At 31.0% G+C, this 24,622-nt stretch overlaps 2 protein-coding genes across 2 annotated transcripts in view; one reads left to right on the forward strand and one right to left on the reverse strand.

Moving 5' to 3' along the window:
- The window catches only part of LOC106468141 (F-box only protein 28-like), a 27,702-nt gene extending 13,479 nt beyond the window's left edge, over positions 1–14,223 (forward strand). Inside the window, exons 3-5 of the mRNA XM_013928552.2 lie at positions 7,595–7,796; positions 10,962–11,110; positions 11,744–14,223. Of these exons, the coding sequence (XP_013784006.1) occupies positions 7,595–7,796; positions 10,962–11,110; positions 11,744–12,214 (822 nt within the window). The 3' untranslated portion in view covers positions 12,215–14,223. The remainder of the gene's footprint in view (positions 1–7,594; positions 7,797–10,961; positions 11,111–11,743) is intronic.
- Positions 14,224–17,350: 3,127 nt separating this feature from the next.
- Positions 17,351–23,117, reverse strand: LOC106468144 (fos-related antigen 2-like). Its single transcript, XM_013928555.2, has 5 exons — positions 23,082–23,117; positions 22,305–22,707; positions 20,506–20,823; positions 19,640–19,747; positions 17,351–19,191 (listed from the first exon to the last, which is right to left on the reverse strand). Exons 2-5 carry the CDS (start codon positions 22,419–22,421, stop codon positions 18,724–18,726), a joined length of 1,011 nt encoding a protein of 336 aa, XP_013784009.1. The 5' UTR covers positions 22,422–22,707; positions 23,082–23,117; the 3' UTR covers positions 17,351–18,723.
- Positions 23,118–24,622: the final 1,505 nt, after the last annotated feature.

The raw sequence follows: 24,622 nt of genomic DNA on the forward strand, positions 1-24,622 counted from the left end.
TATATATATATATATATATATATATATATATATATATATAGCAATATTTTCTTCCCAATACTTCTACAGCTCGTGGGGGTAACTCCTTCTTCTCACCAATTTCCCTTCCTTCCTTCCATTTCCCACCTATATCCTCGGTCTGATCCAGATAGACTACTATGTCCATACGTGCTCTTCTTTGTTATATTGCCTGCATGGCTTCCTTCCATGGTGCCTGTTCCTGTCTATCCTCTGTTTGTGACTTTCTCATTCCACCCTTACCATTTGGGTTTAGCTTATACTTTCTTGTCCCCTTCTTCCCCTAATTTGTTCCATGTGTCTTCTCATCAGATTAGGCACCTTACCTTTTCATTGGAATTTCATCTCTGTCATCCCTTGGAAGAAATTCTTCAATCTAGCAGGTGGACCACACTACATACGTTCTTCTCTCACTATCTGCATCATCAGGTTATCGTCTTCCACCTGTGGCCATTCTTATTTTTCAGGGGCTTTTCCCCTTTTTTACTGTATTGATCCTGCTCTGTGGTGAATGATGCCTGACCAGGTATCCTTCAACTAGTCAAATCTGCACTGTCAGGCCAGGATCACTTAATATTTATAAATTTCATGCCCACTAAACCCTTACTGTTGAGATGGAGTGTTCCACAAGATTGCTTGTAGGTTTTTCGTAGTAATAACAATTTGCCTCATTAATATGCCCATTCTGGACTCTACTCACCCATGGACTTCATGGGTAAAGCAGAATAGGATAGCTGCCCATCCCTGCCATTCCTTAGATTGAATAAACCAGGTGTGGTCTTCTTTTCAAAATAGGGTTTTCGTGGTCACCCATTGCACTGTCTCGTGTTGACATTCTTCCAGACTCTCCACTGCATTTTCTTCCCCCTTCGTCTTCCAGTGGAGTATGAGTGTTCCTTACCACTTTCCAGTTCCAAGCTGCTGGGTGATGGACCATGGAGGTATCCTCCTGAATGAAAGATATACAATATAAACAATATAGACTCCATTCAGTTAGTGTGATAGTAATATACAAAACTAAATTAATCCATTCAGTTGAGAGTAGGGAAGTGGTGTTCTGTTGGTGTAGATGCTGAGATGTCCTTCAATCTGACTCTCCATCTCTGACGAGTTTATACATGGAGATGTTGTAGCTTTGAAGTGAGTCATCAAAACTGCAGTTCACCCCTTTGGTTGTGATCCCTCATCCTACCCCCACATAGATGTCATTTCCAGTGGCTGGGTTTTGGATTCAGATGTGGATCAATCAAGATAAGTTCTCACACATGTATTACAAGTGTCTCTTCCCTGACCCAATTGGACTTATTCACTACTACCATGTTGTGAGTCACGGTGCTGGAACTTGCAGGTTACTATGGTTCTTCCTTGCACTATCTCTCAGAGATTTGAATATATGAAGGATGTTAATGTGCTGGGAATGGTTCCTGTTTGATTGAGTGGGCTATTTCACTATATAGGGACATCTTTAATTTTCCCAGTAGCTGGGTTTTGGTTTTTAGTTGACTTACCGATGGTATGATCCTAATCCTACCCCTGCATTGATATTGGTTTGCAGTGGCTGGGTTTTGGATGCAGCTAATTTGCTGTGTATGGTCCATTACACCCCAGCCACTCTACATCTTGGGGCACATCCTTTTTACTCTCTCCAACATTACAATCATCTAAGGAATTGAGACTCAGAATTGCCCATGTGTGTGTCACCTATTTCCACACTTGGGGAAGAGTGTACCTGATACAGAAGTGGTGCAGTCTCCCATGTATATTCCACTATCAGAATTTATAATTTTCCTATACCAAGAATGTATTTCCAATAGGTACTTACCTCCTCTCAAACTTCCCACCCTTCCTCGGTAGAGTCACATGCATAAGGACTACTGTAGGTAGAGGGTTGTTGTATGATGAATTACATGTGAGAAGCAGTTGAACCATGTTTATCGTGGAGTACGTGTGAGCTCAAGGCCTGTGGCATGCAAAAAAATGCATATAGAGTGCAGCACTGAATGAGAATAGCTATGTGAGAGGAAATAAGTATGTCTTGGAAATACAATTTCAATATAGGAAAATTATAACTTTTGATAATACAATAATTTTCTTTGGTGGCAGAAATAATTTTAAAATGTGTATTATGTTGTCACAGTGTGTTAAGAAGAATAGATACAAGTTTTAACAAGATAAAAACAAAACATTTAAATTAGGTTTTACCTCTTACATTAAACTTTAAATATCTGTAAGTGGAAATTTTATTCTGAGGAAGAAGTAAAACAGTCTTTTACAATGCACAGCCCTTAATTTTGATGCTGTAGTCACTTTTTGGCATATTGCATGGATTGATGTAAATGATGCTACATCTGCACAGTGGGAAATCCTAAACAAATCAAGTGACAATCATCACTATTATTTTGAAGTCTGAGTTCCTATACTTATCATCAGACTGAAATTATTTATTTGTTTGATATTACTTTTTTTACTTTTACATATACTGTATGAATTTTAATTACTTTAAAATTAAAGCTTAGTTAATACTAAATTTAATATATTATGGTATACTGTACTTGTATGAAGTAAGCTGTGCATCAGCACGTTGATGGTGTACAGATCTCTTGAAAGAAACTTGGACATGTCACAACCTTTTTACAGAGTTAAATTGAAGATTGAATTAAACTACTTTATTATTGATGAATATAAGTAAAATTAAAATCAAAGCATAGTTAATAAATCAAATTTTAACATTACATAAGTTTAATTCCTTAATTTCAAAAGCATATATTTAAATAAATTCTCAATCTTCATTTCTCTGTATCATGTGACACTTGTTCACTCCATATTGCCCAGTTTAGATATTTTTCCACCCCCTATTTGAGCTTCTGAGTTTTAATACAAATTACAACCTTACAATATAGATATTACTAAGACATAATCTAATTTTATAGTCACCTGGAGGTACAGCAGTAAGTCTACAAATTTACAATGCAAAATCTGGGGTTTGATTTCCCGCAGTGGACACAGCAGATAGCCCAATGTGGCTTTGCTCTGAAAAAAGAACACTAATTTTATAGCCTCCAATCATCTTGATTTACAGAGATGTAAACCAGAAAATCAAACCCACATGCCATGCCCTTTTGCCATGTACTATCTTTCAAAAAATGTCAGTAATTTTCTCTGAAATTTGTTGATATATTTCTTATAACCAATAGAAAGAGAGTATTTTAATTTACTGAATTACATTGTAGCCTACCTCATTCTGGTGACAGTTTTTGAATTATTCAGCCTACAGATTCAAAGTTGCTGTTGCTGAGTTCACCTTGTTAAGTAAGAAAATATTTTACCACATTTGTAGCTTAGTTAGAAAGCCAATTAAATTATAATAGTTACAGGACATTCTAGTCTTTGTGAGTGATATAATTTTGTGTTCCTAATTGAATATTTTGAATAAATAACAATTCAATAAAATATAACAATAACCCTACCAAAAATTAGATTTAAATTTTATCGAGACTTTGACTGCAAAAACAAGTCCAAGACCCAACGTAAGTACCGAATTTCTTGTTTTCTCGTTTATCTTTATTTCATCATTTAAAAGTAACTAAAATGTTAAAAATAGAAATTTATGAGGTTAGGTAAGAAAACATGAATATAAAATTCTCAGTGAGTTATGTATGTGAGCTGCATTTGCATTACATAATTCAATATTTTGCTTTACCATATTTTGAGCTATGCTCTCTCCAAGTACACATGCTTAGTAGTCAGACATTGTTTAAAGAGCAATAAAATTTAATAAAATGGATGTAAACTGCTACAAATTGGAGAATATTTGGAATAAATAATTGTAATTTTCTGTTAAAATCTGCAGTCATTCTAGGAATAAAAAAGAGGTAATTTAGATTTATTTCATATTTTTATGGTGGTTACAAGGTCAGTCAAATGGACTGAGCTCATATAGCATTAGGGTTGAGAAAATAACAGATAAAATATAAAGTTTTTCTGAAAAAAAACGTTATATTTAGTCAGGAGATTTTAGAGATTATGCAAATGAAATTTTACAATTTTCAGATGAAGAAAAGTATTTTTAATCTCAACATGAAAATCACTTTGCACTTGGAGCAGTCAACACATTGAGTGAGTTTGACTCCATAGATTAACAGAGAAATATTTAGTAAAAATACTAAATTGAAAAACCTGATTTTCTGTGTAAAAAAGAATTCTAATTTTTACTGATAACTTGCCAAATTTTGTGAAGCTACACTTACCATATTAAAAGTTATAGTATGTATAGTTTTATGGTTAAATGGTGTTTGCAAGGTTGGTCAAAATGACCCAGCTCATATAGAGAAGATTAATCAAGTTACTGATGATGAACTGAGAATATTTTAATTTGGACAACTTATTATAAACTCAGAAACAGTTCACTTATTAAGCACTTAGGACAATTTTTTGTTAGTTTTGAACACACCTGCCTGTATTTCCAATATTCTTACTTTTATTTAATTGAATAGCATTTAAGCTTATGTCTTCAAAATGAACTTTAATTAGAATAAGAGTGAGAGAAATATTCATTATAAATAATAATATCATTTCTGTTTGGACTATTTCTTCTTGTCATATGCATTGAAATGATTTTTTCTTCTTTTTTCCAACAATGCAGATATTTTTTTGTCAACTAATGTAGTATAATACTCAATCTTGAACTTTTTTCAGAGTATCCAGTCTAGGGTATTTCATAATTACATAATCCTGAGAAAATATTTTTATTTGGTTATCTGCATCTGATCATTTGATAGAGAATTAGGTACAGATACATTAGAATTAAATTTTTTTGATCCTCTGATATTTTTGCAGTAATTGTGTTTATACTATGTGATAGTCTAGTCGATACAACTTTGTTTTTTATCTGTTATGTTACTGAAGCTTTGTTTTTGGCTATGTCATTGAACCAATAATAACATAATAATCCAAGTTGTTTGTATTGTGTTGTTTGTTTACATGGGCTTTTATTTTTATTACAAAAGAAATTCATGATTTCAGTAAAAGTCTGTATGTTTTCAATCTGAATATTGCATTTTGCATATGTTGTGGTCCGGAAAGAGATGTCTTCTTCAGCGCAGTGTTCCACATTAGTTTTTGTATGCATAATTAAGGAGCAATAAATCATCTGCTGTATGTTTAGATAAATATTGCAAACACTTCTCACTATTTCCTCTTCATTTGCTATAAGTTACTTGAAGCAATCCAAATAAGTACATATAAGTATGTGAATGAATGACAATCATTCTTCATTCTTTGTCATTTCTGACAATGTATGTAGTAGTTGCATTGATAACCATAGCTTGTTACTGATTTTGAAGGTACTAATAATGGGGGGGAAATATTTTTTGTCCAAAACTCTTATATAATAGTAACTTCTAACAGCAGTTTAAAAAAAAAATGATTTTTTTCAAATAAACATTGAAGGAATTTTACATTCTGTTATTGTAGTTGCAGAGTTTCCTGTAAAACATATGTAGAGGGTCTAGAAGCTAGTCTAGATTAACTGAGACTTTGAAACCTCAGATGAGAAGAGAATTTTTTTCAGAACCTTCTCATAGATGTTGTTTTAGCACTGTAGAAAAAATTGGGAGATGAAGTTACTAAATTAGCTTTGGCAGTCTAAAATAATAAAGATGTTCAAAACATTTGTCAATAATTATGAATGCAAGACAAATACTTTTTTGCTTAAGATTGTGCTGAAAACCTCAGTATTGAATCTATACAATGTAGGTAATAATTCAACACCTCAACATTTGAATTAAACAACTGTATTTTATTTATATAGCTTTTAAAATTGGTTTAGCCTTTTAATGATATTTAAAGGTTTAGAGTACAGTTTCTCCTTATCTTCTCTTTGTGTGTAACTTTTATAATGGTTATAACCATGGCTAATACTGAGATTATATAGCTGTAAAGATAATATGATTTACTTATTTTTAGTTTCATATTCCCTTACAAGTTTACATATTATCTTCATAATTCATTTTTTCTACAAGTCTCAAAGTAATAAGTTTTTCAGGAGGCTATACAGGATATGGGAGAGCTTCAAAGAAGTGTTGCCTTATGTCAGTACTGAAGTTATGAATATGGCAGTCACAAGTTTGTGTTTACAATAAGTATTTAGTACTTTTTAAGTGTTAAAAACAAATTACACATACAAGGAATCTAATGTTTTTCAAAATTTACAAACAAAATTAATTATACTTTAAGAATCTGCCTTTACATTATTCACAAATTAAATGAGAAATGAATGATTAATAAAAAAGCTTATAAAATCCATTATGTAGTGGATTGCCAAAGAGATGAAAATCTGTTGATTTTGATCCTTTTTTGTCAGTTTAAACTCTGTAAAAATTAAACTGGGGTTAATATCAAACAACTATGAAAATGATTTAAAAAGAAGGCACGATATATATATATATTTCTAAATAGCAAAATGAAATACAAAAACTGCTAGAAGGTTTTACAAAAAGGATGTTTCAAAAATTTAAAATGGAATATACAACCTACAGATGTCTGTACATCTCCAAAGCTCCCATGGTTCAAGTCTAATGAAATTGATAATGTAGTTTAAGATTAGTTATGTGTAATAAAGAGATTTGATATTCATTCAACTGAACAGTAAAGGCATCCAAAATCTTGGTAAGTTGGGTCTTCAATCATCATTTCCACTTAAGCAGAAAGATCTGCAAGTACAGTAAAATTAATCCTCCTCTAAAACCATTCATTTAAGCTATAAGGATTTTTCATTTGTATTGTGATTTCCACGAGTAATAATTAGGATAAAATTTATGTAAACTATAAATACCTTATAAGTTGGCTTGAATTTATTCTCACTATCTTCTCTCTGAATACTTCATATTTTACTGTTTCTGCCTTTAGCTGTAATTGGATTATGTATCCAAAATTTTCTTTTTCCTGTAGAGATGTATTCACACTGTTCAGGTAATTTGCAGAATCATGTTCATTTTAGCAATAAACAACCCTATACTTACACTAACATGTGAACATAGCATTACTAATTAGCACTGAAGAATACTAATAACATATCCATTATCAGACTACTTCTCTTTTTTTAAGAAAAAACTCACTTGCAATGTTCTTCCTTGATTAAAAGTATGTTCCCAACATGGTAAGTTGTTGCTTTACATATAGGTATTATGTGACTGGCAAGTATCTCTGTCCAGTAAAAACTTCACAAGCACACCTAGTTGGAAATGAATTACTCAAGGTATATCTGACTTATGCCAATAGTATAATATACAATAAAGAATATACTGGCTTGTCCTTTACACATTTTTTGTAATAAAAATGAAAATAAAATGTTAAGTTAGAAACGTAAAAGCATGTTATCATTAATAAGCCTATCTTTAATAGAGATTCTCAATTTATCAAGTGAAGTATGGTAATTAGTAGCTATATTTCACAAGTACTTTCATGCCAAATGTATTGCTAAAAACAAAAGTGTATATCTTAAACATTTTAATGTGTAATCTTTATTATTACTCCTTTTTTAACTTCCTAATTTTGGAAATTATTTCTTTCATGAAAGGTTATTGATGAAATCTATGGAGTGTTGAGATATATTCAAACAACCAAGTGTCCACCAAGAGCCCATGAAATTTTGCAGGAATTAAGAGACATTTCTTCCATGGCAATGGAACATTTTGATGAAAATATTGCTCCCATTCTTAAAATGAAGATTGGTGCATCTGGCTCAAATATATCTTCACAGAACTGTATAAGTCTTACTGGTAAGAGTTCTTAAATATAAAATACCTTTAGCTGTGTAGAGAATGTTGGGATGTGTACTTTGAACACATTAGCTTTTTAAAACATTTTTAGTTGTTTTTGTTAATGGGTACATAGTCTTCCATTTGGTTATGCCTCAGACCCTTGTATAATTTACTTGCCTGATTTGGTTCTCTGTGTCATTTATAATTGACTTATTCTCTTCATGAACTCGAGCAGCATCTTTTCTTTGAGTTGGTTGGATTGTTTATTTTCCTTAAACTTCAACTCATAATACATACAAATAACAACTAATATTTTGAGTTTAGGTAAGTTTCTCCAAAATATGTATTTATTTTGAAAGTTCAAATTCATATAGGTCTTACTTAGGTAAATTTCTAGATGGAAATGTTCAGATCACTCAAATATCTTGTCTAAACAGCTTGCACTTGTTCTGTACTGGGCAACTCCTTCTTTTTGTTTTTTATTTTACAGATTTGAGAGTATTTCTGTCCATTGTGGTTCTTCTTTTACGTTATTGACAATGTAGTGGGAGTTCCACTTTGCCAGTTGGCAGTAGCTGTTTTTATGTGTGTGTATGTTGAGCCCCAGAAACTTTGGCTTCAACTTGGAGAGAAGCCTTTGATCCCATCTTGTCTTGAACCTATGATCTTCTCAAAGAAAATATTTACTGATCAACATTTTGGAATTGGGTGTTGGTTATTATCTGTATAAACACTTTTATATATATAAAGCTACTATAAAGTGCCACTTAAATTTAGGCTTGGTAACTTTACCTATTTCTTTTGAGTTTTTGTTGAATGTAGAAATATTTATGTTGTCTCATCCTAACTACACTAGATTTCTACAAAGAAATAATCTCTCATTTCATAAGTTTACGAATACTTTTATAATGATTACATTATCAGTTGATTGGTGTGTTATATGGCCTACAGCATGATATGTTTGTATACATGTATTGTGTCATACAACATATACTAATCTTCTTTCCTTATAAGAGAACTGGCATATACTGGAAGTTAGAGCTCTTGACTCACGATCTGCAAGTTACGACATTGAAATTAAACACCCAACATGCTTACCCCATTCAGCTGTGGACACATAATGTGATGGTCATTCCAACTATTTGTTGATGAAGAGTAGCCCTAGACCTGGTGGTGGGTGTTACCTGGCACTTGTTTCCTCTGTAGTCAGGAGTTCAAAATTATGGACAGCAGCTAATAGCTTTGCCATAAACAAACAAGCATATCTTTACCTTTATCCCCACACATATAGTTATCTTAGTTATAAATATAATGCATCTCAAGGGAATCCCCAAATTTTCAAGTGGTTATATTACATGATGTGGAGACACACAACTTTGTCATGTGATTTCCATATATCTTTAGCAGAATAAGTTGCTTTTTTTCAAAGGAGTTTTGAGGTAACTCCTGGAGCTCTTCAAAGAGTTACTGCTTTTCTTCTGCAACCCCACTATTCGTTGGTAAAAGTGTACCCCTGGAGTTGGCAGTGGGTGGTGTTGACTAGCTGCCTTCCCTCTAGTCTTAGCACTGCTAAATTAGGGATGACTAGTGCAGACAGCTCTCATGTCACTTTGTGCAAATTTCAAGCTAAACCAAACTAAAAGATTGATGAATATGCTGTCACAAAACAAAGGATTTTACTGTTTTTTTTGTTTTGGACCTTTCTGTATGATTCTTTTGTATTTTACACTTTGTTCAGACCATCAGATTATTTGAGGATTCTTCTTGTGATGCCATATGGGCAACTTCAATCATGGTTCCTGTTTAGTTCTCAATTGTACTTGAGTAATGTGATCCTCTTCTTTTGTAAAAGTATTATTAGTACTAATCATGCACATAGTTTTTTTCAAGACAAATTTCCTTGTGCTTTATAGTTGACTGTCATCTAGTCATTTATCAGAAGGGTAAGATTTCTTCCTAATATTGTTTACTTGTAAGTATGTCACCGTTTCTAGCTTACTGGGTACTTTTTGTTACACCTTCTTTCTGGATTTTTTTTTTGGCATTTGATGTATCACATATCTTTGTGCCAAGAGAAGTATTTCCTTTCAAAGACATAGGTAGCTCAGAAAAGTAAATTATGTTTCTTCCATTTGTTTTTCTGTATCATTCTTTGAGTCATAATCCTTTGGACCAAGAGAGATTACTGTATCCTATCCAAGGCACTTTGTTGATACTTGGATAACACTAACTTTTTTTCACAGTGCTTGTTCACAAGTTTTACTTCAGTTAGATTATTCTAGAGTAGATTGGCTTTTTCTAGTATTGATAAGAGTGGGCTGAATTTTTCTTGCATTGTAAAGTAGATGATGGTGTAAGGCATTTTTCCTTGAAGAATATGCCAAACACAAACAATTGGTCTTCTCAAACAGTATTTCTCCTTCTATTTACATTACATTGCCATACCTGACTTAGAATCAGCTTGGAGGCTTGATGCTAAAGGTTTCTTCCTCTTCATCCTTTTTTTTGTTTGGTTTACTCAGGTGGTTGGTCATTGCTTTTATGGAAACTATAGAACTTATATCCTTTTTACAGGCTTATTTTGAGACCTGTGAATACATCCAACTTATATGAATACTTTTTTACATCTGTGTCTTTCATTATACTGTTGGACAAATATATGTAGATGGTTCTAGGTCCTTATTTGACATTTGTCTTAATATACCTTTCCAGACATTAAGTGTCAAACCACATCTTTTAGTTTTCTCAATTAATGTTTTTACAAGACATAAAAAATAAAATATTTTAATTTTACTTTGAAGTTCACAAACAACATAGCATTGATTCTTATATTTTGTTAATATTTGTAATAATTTGTTTTTATTTTGTCACAAATTATTCAATAGATTATCAGAACTTGGAGACACATTTTGTTTAATAAGAATAACCTATAAATAATCACAGTTGTTTTTATTGTGTTCAGAATGAGAATGCAATGCTTTTGCAGTCAGTAGTTATTGTATAGATTTGCTATAATGCTCCCCAGTGGCACAGCAGTAAGTCTTCAGACATAACACAACCAGGTTTCTATACCTGTGGTGGACACAGCCCAGACAGCTCATTGTATAGCTTTGTGCTTTATTACAAACAAACAAAACTTGCTATAATGTTTTGTAATATATGTATTTTGGTTCATTTCTAAAGGGCCACCAACACATTTTCCTTCAACATCTCGTCATTATGTTAAGAACATAGGAGTCAAACAAGAACTGGCTAAGATCAACATGACTGTCAAACAGCTATCTTCCACTAATGTTACACTGAGAAAAGAGCTCATAGATTATAAAGCAAAAGTAAGTAAATCAACTTGCTTATCTTATAAAAGCAAAAGATTTCAAGTAGTTTTTTTCTTTACATCATACCACAGAACTCAGTTTAAAGGCTACTTTGCTTAGATCATATTTTATCTTGATATGTATTCTATAAAAGGCCGTGTTTGCCTTGAATAATGGTAACTTCTTTTTTCTGTTTCACTCCTCAAACACTCTGAGATATGATGATATATTCTTCTGATGGAGAGAGCTCATTCAAATCTATTTCATTTTGTTTAGTTTAAATTCTTCATTGTGCTTTTTTGTGTTTCTATAAAATTTTTCTAAGGTAGATTTAGAAAAATTACATGCCGTTTCTAATTCTCCTTAATTTTGTAATTTCTGGGGAGCTATTAACCACGTGAAAATTTTACACTACATCTCATTTCAGTAACTAAATCAAACTAAGAGTGGGCTGATGGTGGTGGTGTTCCTCTTCAGTTTAATCTTATAAATCTAAATCTTCTCTTAGATTTGCTTTGTTTGTTTCTTAACTTTTGCTAATATTCATTTCCAGCTAAATTAAAATTAAAAGAATATAAACAGACGAGTTATCTTCTCACTTTCATTACGGTTCCTCAGAAGTTATGTTAATTGATTTGGTTTCAATATCAGATAGCAGAGCAAACCAAAAAGCTTCAGGAACAAGAAAAGCACCTTCTTGACCAAAGTCAGATTATTGCTGAACAGGGAGCTCGAATTATGGAGCAGGAAGGTAAAATAGGTGAAGTAAATAAGAAACTGTTAGAATATGACAGACATTTTGCAGACATAATGGCAGAATTGACTAGAGTTCAGGATCCTCTTCGTGCTTCAGGCTCCAGTCAACAAGATGCTCATGTCTACAATCAAACTACCGATTCATCATCTGATCAGAATAAGATGCTGCTAGATAAGTCATATGATTCAGTATCTGTAAATCAAAACCCTGATCATGAAAGCTCTGATGCCTCAAATACCTTTATCTGTAATTCTAGTTGCACTAGAAGAGAAAGTACTGTTAAAAAGAGGGGTTTTCCTTATCCTGAAGATGAACCTAATCAGAGAAACAAAACATTAAAATTACGTTTCAGGAAAAAAAAATGAAGTTTCACACCAAAAGTTATTTTGTTGGTCAAGTAAAATATAAGCTTGGAGCAGTAGATCTATAGAAACTTGATTATCAAACTTTATATATACTATAATGTAGATGTATATGTTACAAATTGAGAATGTTTTTAAGTGGAACATTAAAAAATTATTCCTATTCCTTTAGTTGAAGTAAAAATATGTTTTTCATAGATTACTGGCATAAAATTTGAAATAATAGTTTATAGTCTGGAAAAAAAAAATGAATAAAATATTTCATGAGAAATATTTTTGGAATCTTAGTGGGTTGTTAAATTGCACTCATTACCACTGTCAGTGGAACTGTGAAGTTACTGTACATATTTGTCTTGTATACATATTTATATGTTGTGTACCAGTGTTTGTTTTAAGAGTATATATATTAATCTGTTACAGAGAAACTAAGTGTAGAAATTATTTTGGTGTTTGTGGACAGTTGGATTGATTTCAATTAGTTCTGTTGGATCTGACCAATAGAAATCTACAAGTTTGTACAAATTTTTTTATAATTAATTTATAGTAATCAAATGCTACAAGGTTAATGCAGTGATAAAATATTGTGAAGTAGTGATAGTTATAAAATAAAGTGCAACTTTCATTTACCTTAGTTTCAAGTTTTACAGTCTTAAAAGTTGTTTTTTCTCCAAAACTTGTGAACTTATGATTAAGCAGCATTTGTGTTGTAAAAGAGTTTTCTTCTCAGTGTCTATAACATAACATTCAATTGTTCTTTTTTATACAACTGGATAGTGTCAAGAAATTATGCGTAAACAATACATAGTCATTAAACAGTCTTTAACAAGACATGCTTTTAACTAATAAAAGTGCATATCACACCACAAATATAATAATTGTGTGAAGGAACTGTTTTAATAGTGCCTCTAAATGCAGGTCATTAGTTGCAAAGCAAGCCAAAAGCATAATTTCTGTACTGAATAGAGATGTAAAATTCAATTCATTACATATGTGGAATGTGCTATAGTTAAGGAATAGAAAGTTACATTTAAAGTTTGTAACAACATCCATTAAAATAATAAATACTTCATTTCTGACTGTCTGGGACAGAAGTTGATGTAGCTGATTAGAAAATACATCAAAAAATTTGTTTTAAAAGTTGACAAAAATGTAAAATATTGACCATAAAATAATAAAGCACCACTATTATAGACACTTTATCTTGATAAAAATAACTTTTATTCCATTTTTGTTCTTCCTTTGAACATGAAACTGTTTTTGTCTTTGAGATCTAATCATAAGTAACTATGGATTCAAATGTTAGCATTTACATTTATCAATCCAGGTTTCACATTAACTTTGGGCTTATTTCAATCACTATAAGTATACAAATTAAGAGAAACCATGGCTATTGCAATTAACACATGACTTGTCATATCACAAGCTCTTACACTTTAGCTTTTGACATGGAAAAGTGAACATCAAAAGATATCAAGAAAGCTTATTTCTAACAAGATATAAGGTTAATAAGTTTGGGGTGATTTTTTTTTTGTAATTAAATTCTTACAGCTGATGTAACAAAACTGTTTAACATTGTTAATAATGTTTTATAATAAAATTGAATAAGTTAAGATTCTTTTAATTAATAGTTCAAACCATGAGTGTGTGTTGGTAATTTTAAGTGTTTTGAGGCAATTTGTGGAAGTTGTATGTTTTTGTTAATAATTAACTAAAGATATGTACATGGCACAAACACAAATGATGGAAAGTAAGAAAACATACCTCATGGTTTAATCAGGCCTGAACTTGAGATTTGTAATGGAGTAGCAACAGGTTGAAAGTTTAATAGCTGTCAATTACCATAAGATTTAGACTTTTTTAAATGCTTTTATATAACATTTGAAGTCAAAGTGTTACAAACATTAAGCAATTTATTACATGCATTTTTTATGTAACTGTTATGAATTTCTGTTAAACTTTTTCAAAAATACTTATTAATTACCTTAATAAAAAAATGAAGTAGATAACATTTATTCTCCTGTCTTATCAGTTTGTTTCAATTTTTTTTAAATGTCAAGTTCCTCACATTCTTTGATCTGTGTTTGGAAAAACTTGTTCAAACAAGGTTAATAAATCATAAAAAAAATATAGAAAATCAATGAATTGTTTTATAGTCAATCATACTGGGATCATTTATTTAAATACATTGTAAACAAAAACTAATGCACCTTCAATAGCTTTTCAATAATTTAGTGTAACAGTCATGTAATGTAGTATCTCGCAGATAACCAGCAGAGCATAGAAGTTAGGCCCAATAACAACAAGAAGTATACTTCTCAACAAGTTGCAGTAGATAGGTCACAAAGAACAAAACAAGACACATTTCCATCCACACACACAAAACAGTATTCATTCAAAAGCTTCACAATAAACAATACACTAATTATAATACACAATGATACAATAATATTGGACAGTTGATTGTATACTGTAAACTCACATTGTAAAGCCAAAGCTATACTCTAAATCCATTCACCCTTAACTTGAACAAATGCTACAAAAATACTAAATACATTCACATTTAATGTAAACAAACACTAAAACACTTTAAATCTTGCTTGCTTAAGGCAAGCACAAGAACAAAAACTTTAATCAAGAGGTACACTCATGAGTGGCTTAAACTTCTAAACTTAATGCAAAAGTATGAAGAAAATATTCCAGAAACTAAAAGTTTCTGCCATATATTTATTGAAACACAATCATAAAAATAGCAAAAAAATAAGGGCTACTGCAAACTATGTAACCTGCCTTGAAACTTCTATTAAACTTAACAAATTGTTTGTAATTTGGTAAAATATGGCAATAAACTCAACATTCTGATACAAGAAAACAGTGATTGGTTCTTGTTAGATGAGCTGGCCAACCAGCAGTGAAAATCAAATATTTTACTCACAGTTGTCATCTGACTTGCCGACCATAATAACTCTTAACCTAGTTTGCCACTTAAAGAAAGTGAATGTTCATTAGTAACTCACTTAAACATCTCTCAGCTTCAAATCTGGTAAAAAAAAAATTAAAATATTTACTCTTTAATTAAAGGAGTGGAAAACAAAATATATTTGCATACTACAGTAATAAGGGAGGTTTGTAGTTGACTCTCTTGAATTAGGAATCTTTTATAACATAAAACACTTAAGAAACTATCACTAAGTTACCCATACAGTGATGAAACTGAAGACATGGGTCAGTTTGATAGTTATTATTCAATTACTTTTTCAAATGTTTTTTTAATTACTAAATTTTATCTAATTATGTTTACAAGCAAATGCAGTTGGTGGAGAGTTTGACAGTAACATAGTAACTTCAGAAAACTGCTTACTCCTACAAAGTTATTTTCCACCATGTTAAAAGTGCAGTGGTGCTGACCTACATAAGACTTCTCTGTCCAGTAATTTGTATCCCGCTTTTGATTCAGCCAAATTGCACAAAACCTCTAGATCCTTGTTTAGGAATATTCTCAGCTTCCTTCATGACTATTTCCATGGATTCATTCTACTTTTCCTTCAAGTCTTGACCTCTGTACTTTGAATCCAAAATATAGGCTGTTAATTGGACAAGATAAAAGCAGAAGCCTTGGTAGGTGGAGAACGTCGCATCAATCACTCTTTAGCTGCTGCAAGGTCAATTGTTACAAAGTGTCTTCATAGTGCTGCCTTATCATCTTGATAATAGGGACCACCTCAGACAGCATTAGTTTGCTGCTTTCAGACTTTGAGTTAGAAGTGAAATTGGTTGCAACAGGCCTGTCTTTTCAGGTACTTGCATTTGATCATATTGACCCGAATCTCTGAATGTCCAGGTAGATATTACAAATTTGTTGTGGGCAAAGATTAAATATAAATAAGCTGACAACATTTAATTTTCAACATAAATAATAATTTATGTATGTGAAGTTAAAAGAAAAAAAAAATAATCTAAAAAACAATTTCTTTCAGGGGAACATGGTCCACCATATAAGGAGACAAAGAAGACCCAAAAACTTTGTAAATGTACAATTTTCATCTTGAACAGTTGCATCATTTACAAAATTGACTTACACAAAAGTAAATTTCTGGAAGTCAATTTTGTAAATAGTGCTACTGTTCAAGATGGAAATTGTACACATACATTTACAGAGTACATAAATTAATATTTGCATCTTATTCATCTTCTGAAGATGGTGTTGTTCCACCAAAACATGTAATAATTTATATTTGTTACAAGTTATAAAAAATTTTCTATCAGCCTAAGAATGATGACCAAAGAAATAAATCTATATCTAGCAAAGACTTTATGTGACCAAAGCAGGCATAATCAACAAATAATTCATTTAAAATTTAGCACTATATCTTGTAATTATCACAAAGAAAAGATTTACATAATATAAGTTCAAATGCCATTGCATGATAAGTTGTACCCTTTAGTTTTTTCTGTTTATTTTACACATCAGTAAATTACAAAGGCAATCGCAATTAAATCTTTAGCCTTGCAGTTGTTTTTTTTTCACACTTAATGGTATAGTTTTTCTTACTATTATTTATTATTACTTAATGAAGTTAGGATTTTCAGTAATAAAATGCTTGTACATGAGAAAAACTATAGATTTAATAAAGAGGACTACTTTTTATTTTAAATAGTCTTAGAAATACTTTTGTTTAGGATATAATGCTAGATTTGCATATGCAACTAAATTCATGGCTTAATCATAATGTTTTTCTATATATTACAAACAAATAGTTTACTCTTGATAAAATATTTGGGCTGTGAATCAAAGTTGTAATCTTAATAAAATCTCCAAATGACTTAACCTCAGTGATTTCATCATGGTAGACCTACAACACCTTATTCCATACCACTAACAGTTATTTTCCAATACCTTTCCATTTCTGAATTATTTGTCTGTAAATAGACTTCTGAATCACCTAGTATGTATGTACGTATGTATAAGTGTGTCTATTAGTATATATATACCCACATACATATGTAAGCATAACTGTTGATTATTTTGGGTACTTTTTTCGATGTGTGTTTGACAATTCAGCATTTATTACTAATAACTTGGAACATAAATGCAAGTACAATGAAATAAATGAAACTACAACTTTTGTTCTGCAATATTTGTGAAATATTTTATTTCCTAAATTAAGAAGTAGTTTATGAAGTAGCATAAATAAACTTTTTTAAATTAATAAATCAATCAAAATGTTTCATAGAAAGTGATAAGAAAAATTAAAATCTTATAAATGAGTGGTGGACAACCTTAGCTATTCCATGAGCCACAAGTGTGGTCTTCAAATATCCTAAAGGGCTGCAAAAATCCCTTTACCAGTCTTAAGCCAAAAATAATCACTTTTAATAAAAAGTAGCTATATATATGAAATATATTAAAGTTGCAAAAACCCTCTCTACTAAAGGTATTAAAAATAAAACTTGTTTTCATTTCTTAGCATTAATGATGGCTGCTGATATTACTTATAGATAACATTAACTCTTGCAAACCGATTGTGTTGTTTTCGTTTTGTTTTTTACAAGGAGCCTACAGGTTGGCTCCTAAGGGGCTGAATGTTGCCCACCACTACTATAAACACAACATTGAGCAAGTGCAAATTTAATACAACCATTTGTAAAAATTTGCAGCTCTAAACAATGAAAGTGACCAGTTGATCTCAGTCATCTTAAATATTATGAATTTTACACTATGTGCATTACCAACAAGCATTAAAAATACCTAATTCTTTTTTCATTTGAAACTATTGAAATTTAAACAAATCAGCATAAAATAACAGCACAAATGCTATTTAAAATAATGTTGCTTTAACAATTTATAAGTATTTTAGGATAACTGTTTTATTCATTTGTACATTCTATACACATAAATATTAAAGTTGAAACCAGCAGAAAATATCCATTGTTTGAGCTTCAAAGTAACTTATTCATCACATAAATTTTATTATTTAATGTTTGGTTGAGTTTATTTCCAACTTTGTACAAATGAAATAAATAAAAATTATGATGAGTTGTTGATTATGACTGAAAATGATCATAAAATGTCAAGAAAGTATTGTTTTTTTTACTGATTATTCTCTTGTATTTATGGAATGTGAGAAATATTCAAACTGTTCATAAGTTAAATAATTTACAATATTTTTGGAATAATCTTAAAAGCTGCACTTTGAATGGGATGTTTGTGAATAATAATGTCACATGAAAATTAATTAATGTATTATATTTTTGTATACTGTATATACAATCGCATGCATGAAAATCAAAACAATCCCCATTTGTTTTAACACAAGTCTACATAACTTTAAAATTTGCTTAGAGATTATATGTATATATATAGCACATTCTTTCTTAAAAAGTAATTTGTTCCTTCTTACTTCTATACACTATAAAAAAAAATGCCACAGACTAAATTCATCATGTGCATCTTATTTGAACATTTGAAAAAATTGTTTTAAATGCATTTCTACCTATTTTATACCACTTAAGTATTACAAGGAGACAAGTTTAACAGAACACAAAGTGTCTGGACTTGACAAATCTGTTTTTGAGCTTCTTTGCTGTTCTGAGCAGGATGAAATGACTGGAGTGAGGCCAGAAGAAATTGGGGTTAAGCCAGTACCACACTCTAACCAAGAATCAAGATTCAGAATACCACCAGATGGGGTTGTTATTGAGATACCAGCAGGATTAGTAAAGGGTGAAGAAATTGGAAGAGATGTAGGACGCTGAATATTTTTGGTCTTCAAGCCTTCTAGATTATTGTATTCAAATACATGGTTAGAGTGACTGTCCAAGAGCTTATGCTCATGTGGTTTGACATTTTTGTTACTATTTTTCTTAAGATTACATGCTGCTTTATGGGCATCTAACAGGAACTGCAGCTCTTCTTTTTGTAATGTCAGTAGCTGGATCTCATTCTGAAGTGTTTGACGTTTCTCTTCCAGACCTTCAGTTTCCTACAAGTACAAGAATATTTTGTAGAAACGCAAGTTTTTTTTTCTCAATTTTAATAAAAGTATATGTAACCATTATTTTTCAGAACTACAAAAGAAAAACTTAAAAATAATTGAAGAAAAACTATTTTCAATAAAACATAATTACTTTACTAAGAAATTCCAAGTTACATTTTATGTTTCTTTTGCAGTCAGTCTGATCAAATGTGTGGATTATATTGTTCACATTTGAGTTGCCTTAAGAATGTAACTACACACAAGTTGGTTTGTGAGGCTTCATTAGAAAAAAAAATAGTAGTAAAAGTTTTTGAAAATAAACAAAACTAAATCCACTGAAGTAAAATTAGCTCCAATTAAATATGATATTTTGCTTTCTAAATGTCATACATATTAAAGAGCAAATACTGTTGTACATGATGATCTCAAATCTTAGATATATACACTCTTATACCTTCAGCAAACTGTTAGTGTGATCCAGTCTTCTTTTACGACATCTTGCTGCTGCAAGTTTATTTCGTTCTCTACGTAGCTTTCTTCGTTCCTCTTCTTCAGGGGGAAGCTTTTGATAAGACAAATAACATAAATATAACATACCTGCTACATAGAAATTATTTTAAAGTTAATTGATTAGGGAAAGGTCAAATGAGGCAATAAAGTTAGCTAATAAATGCTTGTTTGCCACTCTTTAGTCCAATTTAAAGTAGGCAGTAGATATAGATATATGTTTTCTATTTAAATTTTGTAAACCACGACTGGCTAGGGTTTTAAATTATAGTGTATTGTAACAAAAATGCATTTCTTACACCCACAATAAATAGGAGTAGGCAAATATTTTAACCTTTTAATTCATATATCAAACTGATACTTAGCTTAAGTACGAATGACTGATTATTTTCTAAGACAAAGTTTCCTAATACAGTTTTCTTCAGTAGAATTTTTTTGAAATTTTGTTATTGCATTCATTACATGCAAATTTTGTTTCAAAAATAATTATAAAAAACAAGAACTCTGACTACAGACTTTTAAAAGTAATCACAATGTGCATGCCAAAGTTCATTACATCATGACAGCTGATAGAATTATGCTGCCCCCCCCCTTTCCCCACAAAAACCACTTCACTAAACCAATATAAACAAATTTATAATTGGAGGTTGTAAGCTCTTTGCTAAACTGATTTTTTTTAAATAAATGGTGCTATTAATTTTTTTACGAATTATAAGATACACAATAAATTATATATTCACATTAGCATATGTACATCAAGACTTAAATTATCATGCATAGCAGTTTTTCAAGAGATATACAGTAAAAACTTACTTGATCATTATTTGGTTTTCGACCACCAGTACTTTTGGATCCATTGTATTTTACAATTGTTGGGCATAAGATGTCTGGAGATGATGTCAGACGTGATACTACAAACTCTGGCTCTTGCTTAATAGTCACTGGTTGATAAGAAGTATCCAAAATACTGACTACAGGAGGTATGAAACCAGCCTGATTTTGATGCTCTAGTAGTGCTGGAGATACAGGCTGTAGCTCCAGAAATGATTCTTCTAAATTCTTCAAGGTTGTTGGTGTGGGAGTGTGTGTTGTTTGAGTTGGAATTCCAGATGTTAATCCACACAAGTTCAACTATATACAGAAAAAGTTTAAAATTAAACTAAAACATCTTTCAATAATTTTGTGAGTGTGAATATACAACTTGATACAAAACAACAACAATTATTCAAAAAAAAGTGTAATGAGCAGTATCAGCCATTACCTTAGTATTTAATTGATCCTACACCAAGAAATGTTATTTTGAAATGATAATACATAATTACATGTGGTTAGGGCACAGAAAAACGTGCAATGATTTTCAAATGAAAAGTATACTTTTAACTACAGACTTATTAACAACCTAATATATATTATTCTTATATGAATCAGGTAAAAAATAAATCATGCTCCTTATAACTCTTAAAAACAAAAATTTGGACATAGCTAACATAAAATAATGTAATGAAATATCAACTTCACAACACATCCTTTCCATTAAATGAGTTGTTGAAAGAATAAAATTTTCAAAACATAAACCATAAAACATATTTTAAATTAAACTTTAATCTTATTTTTTTCTTATTTCCTGCAGTTGTATGCCAAATACATACATAATTACATATGTAATTCATACTGTCCTGGACACACAGAAGTTTCTTATTCAATTTTAACAGGTATATGATACATTGAATCTGTTTAAAAACATGTTCTCAATTCTAACCAGAATTTAAAACACTGTGAAACAAACTTTTTATACAGTTAGCCCCTTCCCATCACTTTGACACTGAACGCTAACTAACAAATAAAGGAAATGCAACTAAATAACAAGAGACCTGTAGTATTTACCCTAATTCACAAAATCACTCTGTTCTAATTTGGAATACAACAAAAAGGGGAAATGTTTGCTAAGAAAACACACGTAAATATATATGTATGTTGAGTCAATATTGTTTTGTAAGTACTGATGTTCATATTATTATACGTTGACTTTGTGATCAATACTAACTTTTTCAACGCATACATTTGTAACAGCTTTGTAGCCATAAAACTTTCATTAGAAGTGTACACCATTACTACTATCGTATATTTCAATAACATTATTTTAAAAGTTCTATATCAATACATTATACATATGCTGTATTTTTAGTCATTTCATTCTTCAGTTTCACACCAATTTAAAATTGAATTTCTCATTGACACTATCGTACTTCTTCAAATAAGATCGCTCATGCAATACATGTTTTCTTGTTTGTTTGTTTTTATAAAGTTTATTAAAGGAGACCTTTCCTTCGTAATAAAATTATGTTTGTTGTTAAACGTAAAGCTATACAATGGGCTATTTTTCCCATTGCCCACCACGGGTATTCAGACTCACCGTTTAGTAGTGTGGTAGGCACTTAAATAAAATAACTGACCGTGTCAATAAAACTAAAAGTTGTCAAGCTGCACTCACAATGAATGAGTAGCAGTTACGTCACTGAAGGGACTATATTACTTTATATTAGAAATTTTGAAACCAAAAGCTGTTCATCTCACAGTAACAATAAAAATAACTGATCTTACTAATCACTTACCGTGGTTACCATATTTTGTTCTTCAACTTCAGAAATATCAGCTGGACCTGTAAGCTGTGAATCAGACAGCGAGCTCTCAGCTTCAAGTTCAGAATCGTTGGAACAATGAATAAACATATCTGTAGTGCTGAACGTTAAAAATGATCTTGTCTGGTAAAACTGAAAATACTGTTATTAAGTATACGTGAAAGTTGTTGAGAACTCAAGAAATACTTTCGTATAAACGTATTTTAAGTCGACGAAAGTTATAAAACTTAATACTCCCAAATCAACCTTCCTTCCAGTATATGAGTCATACAAATCATAAAGGTAGAGAAATACTGTATCTTTTTATACGCCCGATGACATCATTCCTTTCTAAATCTACCCTGAAGTGATTGACGTCATTATTAGAGTTCTGTACCTGGAAAATGGTGACGTTAAAATGACGTTTAATTCCGGCCATAAAAATTTCATAGCAAAAGTTCAAGTAGCTATTTTAAAAATATTACGTTACATTTATAAATTCCTAATTTAAAATATATATATATATCAAAAATCAAAACTTTTGAAAAAATTAAAATAATTGTTCCGAGAAGGCTGTCATTCGGGAAACTTCGGTAATCGAATATGCCCATAAGTGGGTATGACTCACCGCGTTGATGTTTGTACGTATACATTTTTCTTAGAATCGTGAACTCTCCGCAGTTACTGTATAAAGCTACATTGCGTATCTAAATAAATTTAATTATACCAATTTAAGGGTTATTTACTAAAAGTTTGAACATTTTCACTCACATATACTTTTAAATCAGCATGTCCTATAATTCTGCTACAAATTTTCTGGGTTTTATTTATATAACTATAAGTATAAATTCGATGACGAGGAACCCACTTTGAGACTAATAATGGGTGGAAACGGCTTGAATGGGTAATGAAGAAAAACTTTAATATAAGCTTAACATAACAGCAAATGTACAACGTTTCGACAAGGTTTTGTCATCATCAAAACCTTGTTGAAACGTTGTACATTTGCTGTTATGTTAAACTTATATTAAAGTTTTCCTTCATTACTCATTCAAGCCGTCTCCAACCATTATGAATATAAGTGTGTTCCAACTATAGCAATCAAGTTACTCAGCACTTTTGAAACCCAGGTTTGCAATCGCTGAATATCGAATGTAGCTAATACTTTAAGAAATTAAAGAATATATATGTTAATCAAAATATTATATTTTTAGATAGTGTGGGATATGTAATATACTGCCCAATCATAACTGCAAGTTAGCAGAATTATTGGCCTAATCCACTAAATGATAAAACAAGAATTCCTATTTGTAGACAACAATGAGCTATGTGTGCTATGAAAATATTGTAAAAACACTTTGTTTTAAGAAAATGTTAAAAATGTTTGAGCCTTAATTAATTAAATAACAAGAAATTCATTGACCTTAACTAAGATGATAATCTCTAGGTTCATGATTTTTATATAAAGGGCTACGTCTTATATTGTTCGAGGACATTGCTTTGTTTTCAAAAAAAACAAAATCTATGCTCACTTTCATGTTCAGTTACGAAATATGAAGAGGGAAATTTATTTGAGACTTCTAGTTGTCCCAAGCATGTGTTATTTTTTATAAGCACCTCTCCTACTGTGGAATATGAATATGCTATGTGTTTTTATCTTCATCTAGTGTTATAATATTTATTCTGAATTTATTCTTTGTTCTGAAAATGTGCACGTTTCACATAACACGTAGTCGAGAAAACAGTTAAATTTATTTTGTGTCAGGTTACCTTTATTCCTTTGTTGTTCTGAAAATAGGTAATATCTCTTACCGTCGGTGGAGAAAATTGCTTAATAAGACGTTTTATAAGAATGTAAACAGCAGTGTCCTGTCCTGTAATTGTTGTCCAGGTGATGTTTAGAGGTTATATGGCTCCACTTTTGTTGTAATGAGAATGACCAATCACGTGGTAAGTATATATCGCTCTGGTTAAATACGAGGTATCTTGGAAACTAAGGGTTGGTTTGTTTTGAATTTCGCACAAAGCTACACGAGAGCTATCTGCGCTAGCCGTCCATAATTTAGCAGTGAAAGACTAGATGGAAGGCAGCTGGTCATCACCACTCACAGCCAACTCTTGGGCTACTCTTTTACCAACGAATAGTGGGATTGACCGTCACATTATAACGCCCACCTGGCCATGGGAAACTAAGAAACCTGGCATTTGATGAGTTTGAAACTTTTCCTCCAAGAAGTCAATCTTTTCTAGAACTTGGTATTGATAAACTAAATATAAAGAAAAGCTACCTAGAGTGATTGTTCGAAGTAAAT

This window comes from Limulus polyphemus, unplaced genomic scaffold (genome assembly GCF_000517525.1).
Source record: "Limulus polyphemus unplaced genomic scaffold, Limulus_polyphemus-2.1.2 Scaffold2888, whole genome shotgun sequence".
NCBI lineage: Eukaryota > Metazoa > Arthropoda > Merostomata > Xiphosura > Limulidae > Limulus > Limulus polyphemus.